Raw genomic sequence first — 13672 nt, 5'->3', positions numbered from 1 at the left:
TTAGTCCCGGTTGGTTTCACGAACCGGGACCATTCCTCTGGCTATATAAGCCAACACTTGCGAAATTTTGGCCAACCGCTCCCATTCGCCCCGACGCCCCCAGGACGTTCGTCGTCGTCGTCGCCGCCCCGAGCCCGTCGTCGCCCGCTCTCTGTCGCCGTCGCCCCGCGCAGCCGCAGGCCTTGTCCCCGTCGCTGCTTGCGCCGTCACCGGCCTCCTCCTCATCGCTGCGTGCGCCATCTCCGGCCTCGGCCCGCGCGCCCCGGCCCGCGCGCTCCCGTCATCGCCGTGGCCCTGCCCCGCCCCATTCCTCGCCGCCGAACGCGCGCCCCCTGCCCCGTCGCCGTCCTCGCCGCTGAACCCGCACCCCTGCCCCTCCCTTGGTCCGGCCGGCGCCGCCCCTCCCCAGTTTTTTCATATGTTTTTTTTTTCAGATTATATATATATATATATATGTATATATGTTTGTATATTCTCTGTGTATATATGTATATATGTTTTGCTTTTTGCTTTTTCATATATTATATGCTTGTTTTTGCTTCAGATTATATATATATGTATATATGTTTGTATGTTCTCTATGTATATATTATATGCTTGTATTTTGCTTTTTTATAAAAATGTATATATGTTTGTATGTTCTCTGTGTATATATGTTCATATATGCAAAAAAGTTAAATTTATATATTTAGAAAATGATTATCTATATATGTTCTCTGATTTAGTACATTTTAGGTTACTTTCATTTTTAGAAAAGTTTTATATATTTAGAGAGGAAAAGGAAAATAAGAAGAGGAAAAAGGAGAAGAAGAGGAGAGGAAGAAAAGGAAGAGGAGAAGAAGAAAGGAATAGAGGAGAAGAAGAAAAAATAGAAAAAATTTCTATTTTTTCTTCTTCTCCTCTATTCCTTTCTTCTTCTCCTCTTTTTTCTCTTCTTTTTTTTCTTTGATCTTCTCCCCCTCCCGATAGGAAAGTTTTATATAGAAAGTTACAATTTTAGAAAAGTTTTATATATGCAAAAGTTACAATTTTAGAAAAAGAAGGATAGGAAAGAAGAAAATAAGAAGAGGAAAGAAAGAAGAAGAGGAGAGGAAAAGAAGAGGAGAAATAAATAAGAAGAAGAAAAAAGAAGAAAAAGAAGAGGAGAAGAAGAAAGGAATGGTGGAGAAGAAGATTCTATTTTCTCTTCTTCTCTACTATTCCTTTCTTCTTCTCCTCTTTTTTTTCTTCTTTTTTTTCTTCGATCTTATCCTTTAGCTATTCCTTTCTTCTTCTCCTCTATTAGGAGTGGGGGACGAAAAATAACCGTGCAATCCTATCAACTGAGACATTAGGAGTGGAGATTACTGCTTATTTCCTTATTTATCGCGATGCTTTAATTACACATTATTTCCTTATTTTTTTTGGAGTAAAAGTTTTGGGAAGAAGACATAAATGACGATATAGACTCCACTTAGCGACATAAATCATATGCAAGATATTGTGCATTACGTAGTTGTCTTTAACAATCTGTAATTTTCCCAGGAGAGCGTGGCAAGAGCTTGTGGTTGGAGTGGCTTGAGATAGCAAATAAAAACTAATGAAATAAATATTCTAAAGGAGAAACGGATGACCTAATGCAATGTGTAATTCGGGGAAAATTAATATCTCTCCATTTTTTTAGTACTTGCAATAATAAGCAGTATATTTCTGTAAATAAATGGAACATAGAATGGATTTAAATGCGAAGCATTAAAATGGATAAGAAACATTAAAATGCAGGAAAAAGGAAATAAGTGACATTAAAATAGGAAATATTGAAAAGAGGAGAAATTAATAAGGATAATAATGGATAAGATGAGAAAATTAATATGGGTACTAGCTACTTTATAGATAAGATACGTGCGTTTCTTTGTACGCAAAACTGCTTCAGGAGCGTCTTCCTCCTCTTCCCGCAGGTCGCTTGGTAGCGAAGCCACTGCTGCTTCAGGAGCCCACAAGCTGTGCTCAATCGGACTGCTCCTTCGCGTCGTCCATCGGTGTACTCTGTAGCTATGGCCAGCGCCGCCGGCGAGTCGGGAGCCAACCCTGCCGTGGCATCGGAGGAAGGCGAGGTCCAGTCGTCACCTCTCTTGTCCGGGTACTACGCATCCTCGGAGGGGTCTGAGGGCTACCTCATGAGCCCAGCGGAAGGGGAGAGCTCCCGCGTGGTGGTGGCGCCGGCGCATCTACTGCCAGCTGAAGAGGCAGCGGCGGCAGTGTGGTACCTGGCGTTCGGGTCCGTGTCGCAGCGGGGACTGGATCAGCGGAAGGGCATGGAGGACACCGTGTTGCTGCGCCCGTCCTTCTGCGCCTGGGCCGACGGCTCCCCCATGCACTTCTTCGCCGTCTTCGACGGCCACGGCGGCCCACAGGTAACCCTCCGTTCCCTTTCCTCCACATGCTGCCAGACTGCAGCACCTTCCACGCACCTCCCGGTCGAGTGGTCGACACGTCCACGCCCTACCCTAGACGCTTGATTTGCTTGCTACGTGCTGCGTGGTGGCGCAGGTGTCGGCACTGTGCAGGGACCAGATGCACGTCATACTGGAAGAGGAGCTGGCCCGCGCCGCAACTGCCTACCGGAAGGAGCACCCGGAAAATGATGAAGAGGCGGAGCGTCGCGCGTGGGAGGCGGCGCTGAAGCGGAGCTTCGAGCGGGCGGACGCACTGGGGATGGGGCTGTCGGAATCGGGATTGCCCATCATGGGGTCCACTGGCGTGGTGGCGCTCCTGGTCCGCGGCAGCATCCTCGTCGCCAACTGCGGCGACTCCCGCAGCGTGCTTTGCCGCGCCGGCAACGCCTTACCACTCTCCCAGGACCACAAGGTGAGAATAATTGTGTCATGCGTATCCTATTTCACTCCTTTGGTCTCGTCTGACCGGACAAATTTGATACTGATGCGTGGATGCAGCTGGAGCGGCCGGACGAGAGGGCGCGGGTGGACGCGGCGGGCGGCAAAGTGCGGACCTCCGACGACGGGCAGCTGCGCGTACGGGGGGTGCTTGCCATGTCTCGCGCAATAGGTACGCCGTACCTACTGTTTGGTTCTTATTATGCACGTGTGTACTACAATTTTTTTTTTGAGAATGTGTGTACTACATACCAACGACGTGTCGTCCGTTTAGTTCTTATGCACACGACGTTTTCTGCCATGCAAAAAAGAGAAGGACGTTTTTTTTTTTTTGCGGGCAATGTAGGGAGCTTTATTCAAACGAAAGCATTCTCCCGACAATCAGCCAATAAGCTGGTCAGGAGGAAGCCGGGGTTGTCTTCGAGCCAGCTTTCCGTCACATTCAATGTGCAAGCACGCTTGGCACATAGATGCGCTGGAACATTTGCTGACCTTAATACATGTTGGATTACAAAAAGAGAGAAATCACTAACAAGCTCTCCAATTTCAACTAAGATAGGAGCCACAATCGAACGAGAGTTGTGGCGAGTATTCCAGAGATTAACCATCTCCAGGCAGTCCACCTCCATTATCGCATGTGTGTAACCTCGAAGTTTGGCGAAAAGCACACCATCACGCAACGCCATTGCCTCGGCGATAAGAGGATCCGTAATACCACTGTATGGTTTGCACCATGCACCCAGCAGCCTATTATTAGACCTTGCAACTCCACCTGCACCAGCAGTGGTTGTGTCAAATGATATTGCACCATCTGTATTGATCTTAACTAGCCCCGCTTCAGGTGGTCTCCAGCCATGACCCGGCATGACCAGTGTATGTTGTCGTGGTAACTCAAGAAGTGCAAGCGCCTCCCTAGTCACACGCATGCAAGTTGTCGGATCCGACCCCTCCTCCTCATGCTTTAACTTATTACGAGAGTGCCAAATAGACCACATGATAGTGATGATCAGTGGCCTGTCCTTGTCCGAGAAGCGAGGATCACACATAATTTCCTTGGCCCATGAAACTGGGTGAAGTTGAGGTAGCCGGAGGTCAAACCAACGCCATGCCTCATTCCAGAATCGAGTAGCATGAGCACAGTGAATCAAGGCATGCTTGAGGTCTTCGTCCATCACGTGGCAGATTTTGCATCTGCTCAAATCGCTAATATGCCGTGACCGTAGTGTTTGTTCATCCGGGAGTATGCCACGCAAAACCCTCCACCAGAACACTCTCACCTTGGGTACAACATTCAGCTTCCAAAGTGCACTCCACATCTGTTGATCGCTCGTTGAGGTGCCGGTAGCCGTCCCTTCATCTAGAGCTATGCGCTCTTTTTGATTCACGAGAGCACGGTACGCCGATTTAATAGTGTAGTTGCCTGTCTTCTCAAAATCCCAAGCTAGAAAATCATCACCTCCACCTTGCCGAATTGGGATATTTAATATAGCATTCGCGTCTGTCAAGATGAAGGTATCTCTTACCAACTGCTGATTCCATGTCCAGTTCTCCTGATCAATAAGTTCAGAGACATTTTCTATCACTGTATTTTCTGGTCTCAGCATTGGTTTCATGGTCGTGGTTCCAGGAATCCACATGTCATTCCAAACCGAAATTGATGAACCATCACCCACTCGTTTGATCAGTCCAGCCCGTAGTGCTTCCCTTCCAGCAATTATCGCTCGCCATGTAGCTGATGCAGTTTTTGGGACAACTGCCTGCATGAAGTCCACATCCGGGAAGTAACGGCCCTTCAAAACTTGAGCACATAAGGAGTCCGGCGTGGTTAAAAATCGCCAGCCGTGTTTCCCCAACAGAGCCAAGTTAAACAGGTGCATGTCTCGATATCCCATGCCCCCTTTGCACTTCGGCGTCGCAAGTTTATCCCAAGCGACCCAATGCATTGCTTTCTTGTCCAAAGAGTTACTCCAGAAGAATTTTGCCATTGGTGAAGTAATGCTCTTGCATACTTTTTTGTTTAACAGGAAGGTTGTCATGCTGTATGTTGGAAGTGCTTGAACTACAGACTTCATCAAAGCATCTCTTCCCGCGCATGCCAGCAACCTTTCTGACCATCCTTGCATCTTACCTCGAGCTCTATCTCCAATGTGAGCAAAGGTGCCACTAGTTATACGGCCCACAGCTGTCGGAAGACCAAGATATCTCTCACTAAAAGCCTCGACATAAATGTCTAAGGTAGTTTTCAAAAGCTGCCGCACCGGCTCCGATGTGTTAGTGCTAAAATAAATGGCACTTTTATCTCTGTTTATACGCTGACCGGAGGCACTCCCATAAATCTCAAGGATTGCGTTTAATCTTGCTGCACTTTGTTGCGTTGCACTGATGAAAATAAGACTGTCATCCGCGAACAGCAGATGACTCACCCAAGGTGATTTATAGCTGACTCGAATCCCTCTGTCCACAAAGCCTCCATAGTACTTGAGTAGAGAGGAAAATCCTTCTGCACATAACAGAAATAAGTATGGGGATACTGGATCGCCCTGCCGCAATCCTTTAGAAGGAGTGAAATAGGGCAAAAGCTCCCCATTCACCTTCACTGAGAATCTGACCGACGAAACACACTTCATAATTAATCTAACAAAACTGATACTGAAGCCCATTTTTATCATTATGGCCTTCAAATAATGTCACTCTACCCGGTCATAAGCCTTCATCATATCTAGTTTGACCGCACAAGAGAAGTTCTTCCCCTTCTTACGTCTTCTCATAGTATGCACACTTTCATATGCAACTAATACATTATCTGTGATCAAACGATTTGGTACAAACGCACTTTGTTCCTCGCTGATTATCGACTCCATATGGCATCTCATTCGGTTAGTAATCACTTTAGCAGCAATTTTGTATAATACTGGGCAGAGAGCAATTGGGCGATATTGAGAAATAGACTGGGGGTGTCGTACCTTTGGAATTAATGTAATGGAAGTATCATTGATACCCGCAGGCAGCTCCCCTCCATTCAGAAAGTCTAGGATGGCTGCTGTAACATCATCTTTCAGAAGGTCCCAATGACGTTGATAAAACCCCGCGGTAAAGCCATCTACACCAGGAGCCTTTGAAGGTGCCATTTGAAATAGAGCCTCCGTGACCTCAGCCGCAACAAAAGGTTTATCAAGAACCACATTCATGTCCGAAGTGACTTTAACCGGGACGTAATGTAGTAGATCACTTGGATCATGAAAACCATCTGAATCATACAGATTTTGGTAGAAAGATTGGACCTCACATTTATCCTCAGTTGCATCAACACAAACAGACCCATCTTGTCGCCGGAGACCGACGATTCGGTTTATACGTTTGCGTTGGGCTGCTTGTGCTTGGAAGTAGGAGGTATTGCGATCTCCTTCACGAAGCCAGGGCACGCGAGAACGTTGCCGCATCCAAATCTCCTCTTGGTGAAGGGCTTTTCTTAACTGATTAACAATGCGTCTTTCCTCTTCACCAGGACCGCGTCCCAAAGACGAGCTCCTAATTTTATTCAATTTTTTCTGTAATTGGCGTACCTTTCGAGTCAGGCACCCAAACTCCTTCGCACCCCATGGAGCCAGAGTGCGCCGGATATGATCAAGGGAGTCAGCCACCCCCTGCATGCCCGGGCTATGCGGCCGGCCTCGCCAAGCCTCCGCCACAATACTGTCATAATCAACATGAGTTTGCCATACATTCTCATATCTGAACTGTTTCACCGGACGGCTCCTCCCTGTTAATGTTGATCTTATTTCCGCAACAACGAAGTAATGGTCAGATTCCACGGAAGTTAGGTGTTTAACTCGGGTATATTCATAACGTTGCCGGAATTCTTCATTAGCAAAAGCCCGATCCAATCTCGCCTTTACATTAGCATCACCATATTGGCGGTTGTCCCAGGTATAGGCACACCCGGACCACCCCAAATCTTGAAAAGAACACTCATCAGTAACCTCACGAAACGCACGCATTCGGCCCTCGGGTCTAGCATGATTACTGAAATGTTCAGAAGCGTACAAGGTTTCATTGAAGTCTCCCATACAGAGCCCCGCCGAGTGCGGAAGAGCATGCAGAGTACGCAACGCAGTCCAGCTATAATTCCTGTCCTCCGCTCTTGGCGCACCGTAAAAACCAGTAAATCTCCACTCAGGAGAGTTTTGATCCGTATTACGCACTAGTACATCAATGTGATTAACACTGTAGTTCTTGAGTTCAACTGTAACATCTCTTGACCAAAAAAGGCCAATTCCACCACTCAGACCTACGCTATCAACGGCAAAACAACCATTAAAGCCAAGGTTATGCTGTAATTTTTCCACACGTTTTCCTCTAATCTTCGTCTCCATAACGAAGAGTAGGGAGGGGCCTTCTTGCTTCACAATGCTGCGAAGCTCTCGAACTGTCTCGGGGTTCCCAAGCCCCCGACAGTTCCAACTGATACAACTCATTGGGTTGGGCAGGACCGCGGCGCGGTCTCTGCCGAATTCTCTCGTGTAGGCCTCTTCTTCTTCGGCTCACGTTCAAGCACCTGTCCTTCCCCCTCACTGCCTTCTGCAGCAGGGTTTTCGCTAGTGCCGGTGACATCCCCATCCTGACCCGAGGTAAGCAGGAGAGTTTTTGCCACTGGCCTATAAACTTGATTCGGAACTTCTTTGCGCTTGGACTGATTCCTGGGCTTGATCGGAGACGTGACTTCCTCCCCAACATCCGTCTTGCTGCTTGAATTCTTTGTTGCATTCTTGCTATTCGGTTCCGAGGGCTGCTCCTTGGTAGAGCCTTGGCTAGACGCTGCAAACTTGTAATCCTCAGGTGCTCTAATCTTGGACCCGAAAGAGAGATCACCATTAGCATCACGGGTACCAGGCGTCGGGCAGTATATATCTGAATGCCCTAGTCGGCCGCAAGAGAAACAAAAGTACGGTTCCCATGCATCATTGTTGGCCTTGTATATCTACTGCAAGGACGACTCAAAAAAAAATCTATCTGGAAGAAAACAAAAGTAAATGCAACTATATCAGCAGGCTGCTACTAATGGTCAAGAGTGATTCGTTTCAAAAAGTGTTTCTTAAATAAAGGAGGAAGCAAAAGTATTTCTATATCACTAAAGGAGGACATTTTCTATTCACCAGCCTGCTGCCCTCTAGTACAAAAATAAAATTAAAATGTTTTGTTAAATTAAATTTTTGCATTGCATATTATTATCATCTGACTCAGAATTAAGAATGAACTCTGTTCGAGTTTATAAGGCGGAACCCACATTTCATTTAAAAACAACTTTGAGCACTAGTTTATCATTAAATAGTTTTTTATATGTGTTCAAACGTGTATCATTAGAATTATCGGAAATAATTTGCTACCGATGGTGGTAGGTACGTTCGCCCCCAATTTTTATCACTATTTATTTTGGACTACAAAAAATAACTCTATAACGAAAATATCGTGACTTTGGACCAGCCAGGCAAGCAAAAAGACAAGTATGCCAAAAAGGCAAGAAAAAATACTAAGAGAAGTGAGAATAGATAGTAAGAATAGTCATGTTAAGCTTGAAAATTAATGGTAATACACATGGCCAATAATTAATTAAGTTTCCGAAGATATCTGCAAGGTCCTAATAATTTTCATTCACGATTAGCTAAGAAAATAGGACTAGTTGTTTTTCCTAAAAGTATTGCTCTCAAACCTTGGTACACTGTGCCACCATCTCCACTTTGTTGGTAGATCGGCGCCCCACCTCTGCCGCTGCCATCATTGGTATATCTATCTGCAAGGACGACTCAGATAAAATCTATCTGCAAGGAAACAAAAGTAAATGCAACTATATCAACAGGCTGCTACTAATTCATCAAGAGTGATTTGTTTCAAAAAGTGTTTCTTAAATAAAGGAGGAAACAAAAGTATTTCTATATCACTAAAGGAGGACATTTTCTATTCACCAGCCTGTTTCCCTCTAGTACAAAAATAAAATAAAATTGTTTTGTTAAATTAAAATGGCGCATTGCATATTATTATCATCTGACTTAGAATTAAGAACAAACTCTGTTCGTGTTTATAAGGCCAAACCCACATTTTATTTGAGAAAAACTTTGGCCACTAGTTTATCATTAAAATGTTTTTTATATGTGTTCAAACGTGTATCATTAGAATGATCGGAAATAATTTGCTACCCATGGTGGTAGCTATGCCCGGCCCCAATTTCTATCTCTATTTATTTTGGACTATGAAAAATAACTCTATAACAAAAATACCGTGACTTTGGACCAGCCAGGCAAGCAAAGAGACAATTATGCTAAAAAAGGCAAGCAAAAATACTAAGAGAAGTGAGAATAGATAGTAAGAATAGTCATGCTAAGCTTGAAAATTAATGGTAATATGCATGGCCAATAATTAATTAAGTTTTCGAAGATATCTACAAGGTCCTAATAATTTTCATTCATGATTAGCTAAGAAAATAGGACTAGTTGTTTTTCCTGAAAGTATTCCTCTCCAACCTTGGTACATTGCACACCATCTCGACTTTGTTGGTAGATCGCCACCCCACCTCTGCCGCTGCCATCTTTGGTATATCTATCTGCAAGGACGACGCGGATAAATCTATCTGCAAGGAAACAAAAGTAAATGCAACTATATCAACAGGCTGCTACTAATTCATCAAGAGTGACTCATTTCAAAAAGTGTTTCTTAAATAAAGGAGGAAACAAAAGTATATCTATATCACTAAAGAAGGACATTTTCCATTCACCAGCCTGTTGCCCTCTAGTACAAAACTAAAATTAAAATGTTGCATTGCAAATTATTATCATCTGATTCTGAATTAAGAACGAACTCTGTTTGAGTTTATAAGGCCAAACCCACATTTTATTTGAGAAAATTCTGACCACTAGTTTATCATTAAAATGTTTGTTATATGTGTTCAAACGTATATCACTAGAATTATTGGAAATAATTTGCTACCCATGGTGGTAGCTACGCCCGCCCCCAGTTTTTATCTCTATTTATTTTGGACTATGAAAAATAACTCTATAACGAAAATATCTTGACTTTGGACCAGCCAGGCAACCAAAGAGACAGTTATGCCAAAAAGGCAAGCAAAAAGACTGAGTGAAGTGAGAATACATAGTAAGAATAGTCATGTTAAACTTTAAAATTAATGGTAATATGCATGGCCAATAATTAATTTAGTTTTCGAAGATATCTGCAAGGTCCTAATAATTTTCATTCACGATTAGCTAAAAAAATAGGACTAGTTGTATTTCCTGAAAGTATTCCTCTCCAACCTTGGTACACTGCGCCATCATCTCTACTTTGTTGTTAGATCGCCGCCCCACCTCTGCTGCTGCCATCTTTGGTATATCTATCTGCAAGGACGACTCGATAAAATCTATCTACAAGGAAACAAAAGTAAATACAACTATATCAACAGGCTGCTACTAATTCGCCAAGAGTGATTCGTTTCAAAAAGTGTGCCCGTTGCGTTCTTACACACAAGGAAACAAAATTATTTCTTACCAATAATGGAGGACATTTTCTATGCACCAGCCTGTTGCCTTCTAGTGGAAAATTAAAAATAAAATATTTTTGAGTTAAAATGTTGCATTCATATTATTATCGTCTGGCTCAGAATTAAGTACTCACTCTACTCTGGTTTATAAGGCCCAGCCCACATGTTATTTGAGAAAAACTTTGACCACTAATTTATCATTAAAATGTTTGTTATATATGTTTAATCTTATATCATATATTTACACATTCAAAGAAACCAATGATTGAAACTGTTTATATTGTTTTTTTATTGTGGTTATTAAATTGATGGTCAAAGTTATTCGTAAGATATGTGAGGGTCTTATGAACCCCAACACAAAGAGTACTAACAAACAAGAATATATAGTAAGGACTGTCCTGCTAAATTTTAAATTAATGGTAATATGCATGCCTAATAATTATTTGAGTTTTCATAGATATCTGCAAGGTCCTATTAATTTTCATTCTTAATTAGGTAAAAAATAGGACTAGTTGTTTTTCCTAAAAGTGCTCTCCAAACCTGGCGCATTGCGCCATCATCTCCCCTCTGTTGGTAGATCGTCACCCCACCTCCGCCACGACCATCTCTGATATATGTTGTGGGAGTGGTGGCTAGGGAGGCCCCGTTCTACCAGGTGGAGTTATATCTTTCCCCTTTTGGGGGATATTTTGTAGAAACCAGGTGTCCATAGCTTTGACCCTTCACACTATGGTGACTGTGACCACATAATAGAAGTCATCTCAGCTGGCACAACGATGGTGTTGGCGGTGGCACTAGTGTGTCAACTAAATTCTCCTCGAGTCTCCCCGACTCAAGTTCTTGAAATTTTTGTCCGTGGCAACATTGATGCCTTAATGGCTTTTTTTGGCCAATTGTGTTGGCTGGCGACCTTATGGTTTGCAAGGTTTATTCATGCATTGGCTTCCCTTTGAAGTTTGGTCCTGTTGGAAGTATGCCCTAGAGGCAATAATAAAAGCATTATTATTATATTTCCTTGTTCATGATAATTGTCTTTATTCATGCTATAATTGTGTTATCCGGAAATCGTAATACATGTGTGAATAATAGACACCAACATGTCCCTAGTAAGCCTCTAGTTGACTAGCTCGTTGATCAACAGATAGTCATGGTTTCCTGACTATGGACATTGGATGTCATTGATAACGAGATCACATCATTAGGAGAATGATGTGATGGACAAGACCCAATCCTAAACATAGCTTAAAGATCGTATAGTTCATTTGCTAGAGTTTTTCCAATGTCAAAGTATCTTTTCCTTAGACCATGAGATCGTGTAACTCCCCGATACCGTAGGAGTGCTTCGGGTATACCAAACGTCACAACGTAACTGGGTGACTATAAAGGTAGACTACGGGTATCTCCGAAAGTGTCTGTTGGCTTGACACGGATCAAGACTGGGATTTGTCACTCCGTATGACGGAGAGGTATCACTGGGCCCACTCGGTAATGCATCATCATAATGAGCTCAAAGTGACCAAGTGTCTGGTCATGGGATCATGCATTACGGTACGAGTAAAGTGACTTGCCGGTAACGAGATTGAACGAGGTATTGGGATACCGACGATCGAATCTCGGGCAAGTAACATATCGATTGACAAAGGGAATTGTATACGGGGTTGCTTGAATCCTCGACATCGTGGTTCATCCGATGAGATCATCGTGGAGTATGTGGGAGCCAACATGGGTATCTAGATCCCGCTGTTGGTTATTGACCGGAGAGTCGTCTCGGTCATGTCTACATATCTCCCGAACCCGTATGGTCTACACACTTAAGGTTCGGTGACGCTAGGGTTGTAGGGATATGTATATGCAGTAACCCGAATGTTGTTCAGAGTCCCGGATGAGATCCCGGACGTCACGAGGAGTTCCGGAATGGTCCGGAGGTAAAGAATTATATATAGGAAGTGCTGTTTCGGCCATTGGGACAAGTTTCGGGGTCACCGGTATTGTACCGGGACCATCGGAAGGGTCCCGGGGGTCCACCGGGTGGGTCCACCTGCCCCGGGGGCCACATGGGCTGTAAGGGGGTGCGCCTTGGCCTACATGGGCCAAGGGCACCAGCCCCAAGGGGCCCATGCACCTAGGGTTTCCAAAGGGGAAGAGTCCCACAAGTGGAAGGCACCCCTAGGTGCCTTGGGGGGGAGGGAAACCTCCCTTGGCCGCCGCCCCCCTAGGAGATTGGATCTCCTAGGGCCGGCGCCCCCCCTAGGCCCTCCTATATATAGTGGGGGTAGGAGGGCTTTTTCATCCATGCCTTTGGTTGCCTCCTTCTCCCTCTCCAACACCTCCTCCTCCTCCATAGCGCTTGGCGAAGCCCTGACGGAGTACTGCAGCTCCATCACCACCACGCCGTCGTGCTGCTGCTGGAGCCATCTTCCTCAACCTCTCCTTCCCTCTTGCTGGATCAAGAAGAAGGAGACTGTGACGCCCCCGACTCAATCGTACACTAATCATGCACGCAAATGTGTACGATCAAGATCAGGGACTCACGGGAAGATATCACAACACAACTCTACAAATAAAATAAGTCATACAAGCCTCATAATACAAGCCAGGGGCCTCGAGGGATCGAATACAAGTGCTCGATCATAGACGAGTCAGCGGAAGCAACAATATCTGAGTACAGACATAAGTTAAACAAGTTTGCCTTAAGAAGGCTAGCACAAACTGGGATACAGATCGAAAGAGGCGCAGGCCTCCTGCCTGGGATCCTCCTAACTACTCCTGGTCGTCGTCAGCGGGCTGCACGTAGTAGTAGGCACCTCCGGTGTAGTAGGGGGTCGTCGTCGATGGTGGCGTCTGGCTCCAGGGCTCCAGCATCTAGTTGCGACAACCAGGTAGAAGGGAAAGGGGGAAAAGAGGGAGAAAAGCAACCGTGAGTACTCATCCAAAGTACTCGCAAGCAAGGAGCTACACTACATATGCATGGGTATATGTGTAAGGAGGCCTTATCAGTGGACTGAACTGCAGAATGCCAGAATAAGAGGGGGATAGCTAATCCTGTCGAAGACTACGCTTCTGGCAGCCTCCGCCTTACAGCATGTAGAAGAGAGTAGATTGAAGTCCTCCAAGTAGCATCTCCAAGTAGCATCTCCAAATAGCATCTCCAAGTAGCATCTCCAGTAGCATCGCATAGCATAACCCTACCTGGTGATCCTCCCCTCGTCGCCCTGTGGAAAAGCGATTACCGGGTTGTCTGTGGAACTTGGAAGGGTGTGTTTTATTAAGTATC

The 13672-nt window shown here is 44.8% G+C and overlaps 1 protein-coding gene across 1 annotated transcript in view; it reads left to right on the top strand.

Annotated features, from left to right (window-relative positions):
* Positions 1 to 2294: 2294 nt before the first annotated feature.
* LOC119328625 (probable protein phosphatase 2C 37) overlaps positions 2295 to 13672 on the top strand; it is a 37554-nt gene continuing 26176 nt past the window's right edge. The window contains exons 1-3 of the mRNA XM_037601606.1: positions 2295 to 2393; positions 2530 to 2847; positions 2934 to 3045. Of these exons, the coding sequence (XP_037457503.1) occupies positions 2295 to 2393; positions 2530 to 2847; positions 2934 to 3045 (529 nt within the window). The remainder of the gene's footprint in view (positions 2394 to 2529; positions 2848 to 2933; positions 3046 to 13672) is intronic.

Source organism: Triticum dicoccoides, chromosome 7A (genome assembly GCF_002162155.2).
Source record: "Triticum dicoccoides isolate Atlit2015 ecotype Zavitan chromosome 7A, WEW_v2.0, whole genome shotgun sequence".
NCBI lineage: Eukaryota > Viridiplantae > Streptophyta > Magnoliopsida > Poales > Poaceae > Triticum > Triticum dicoccoides.
This window is presented reverse-complemented; position numbering and strand designations above follow the sequence as displayed.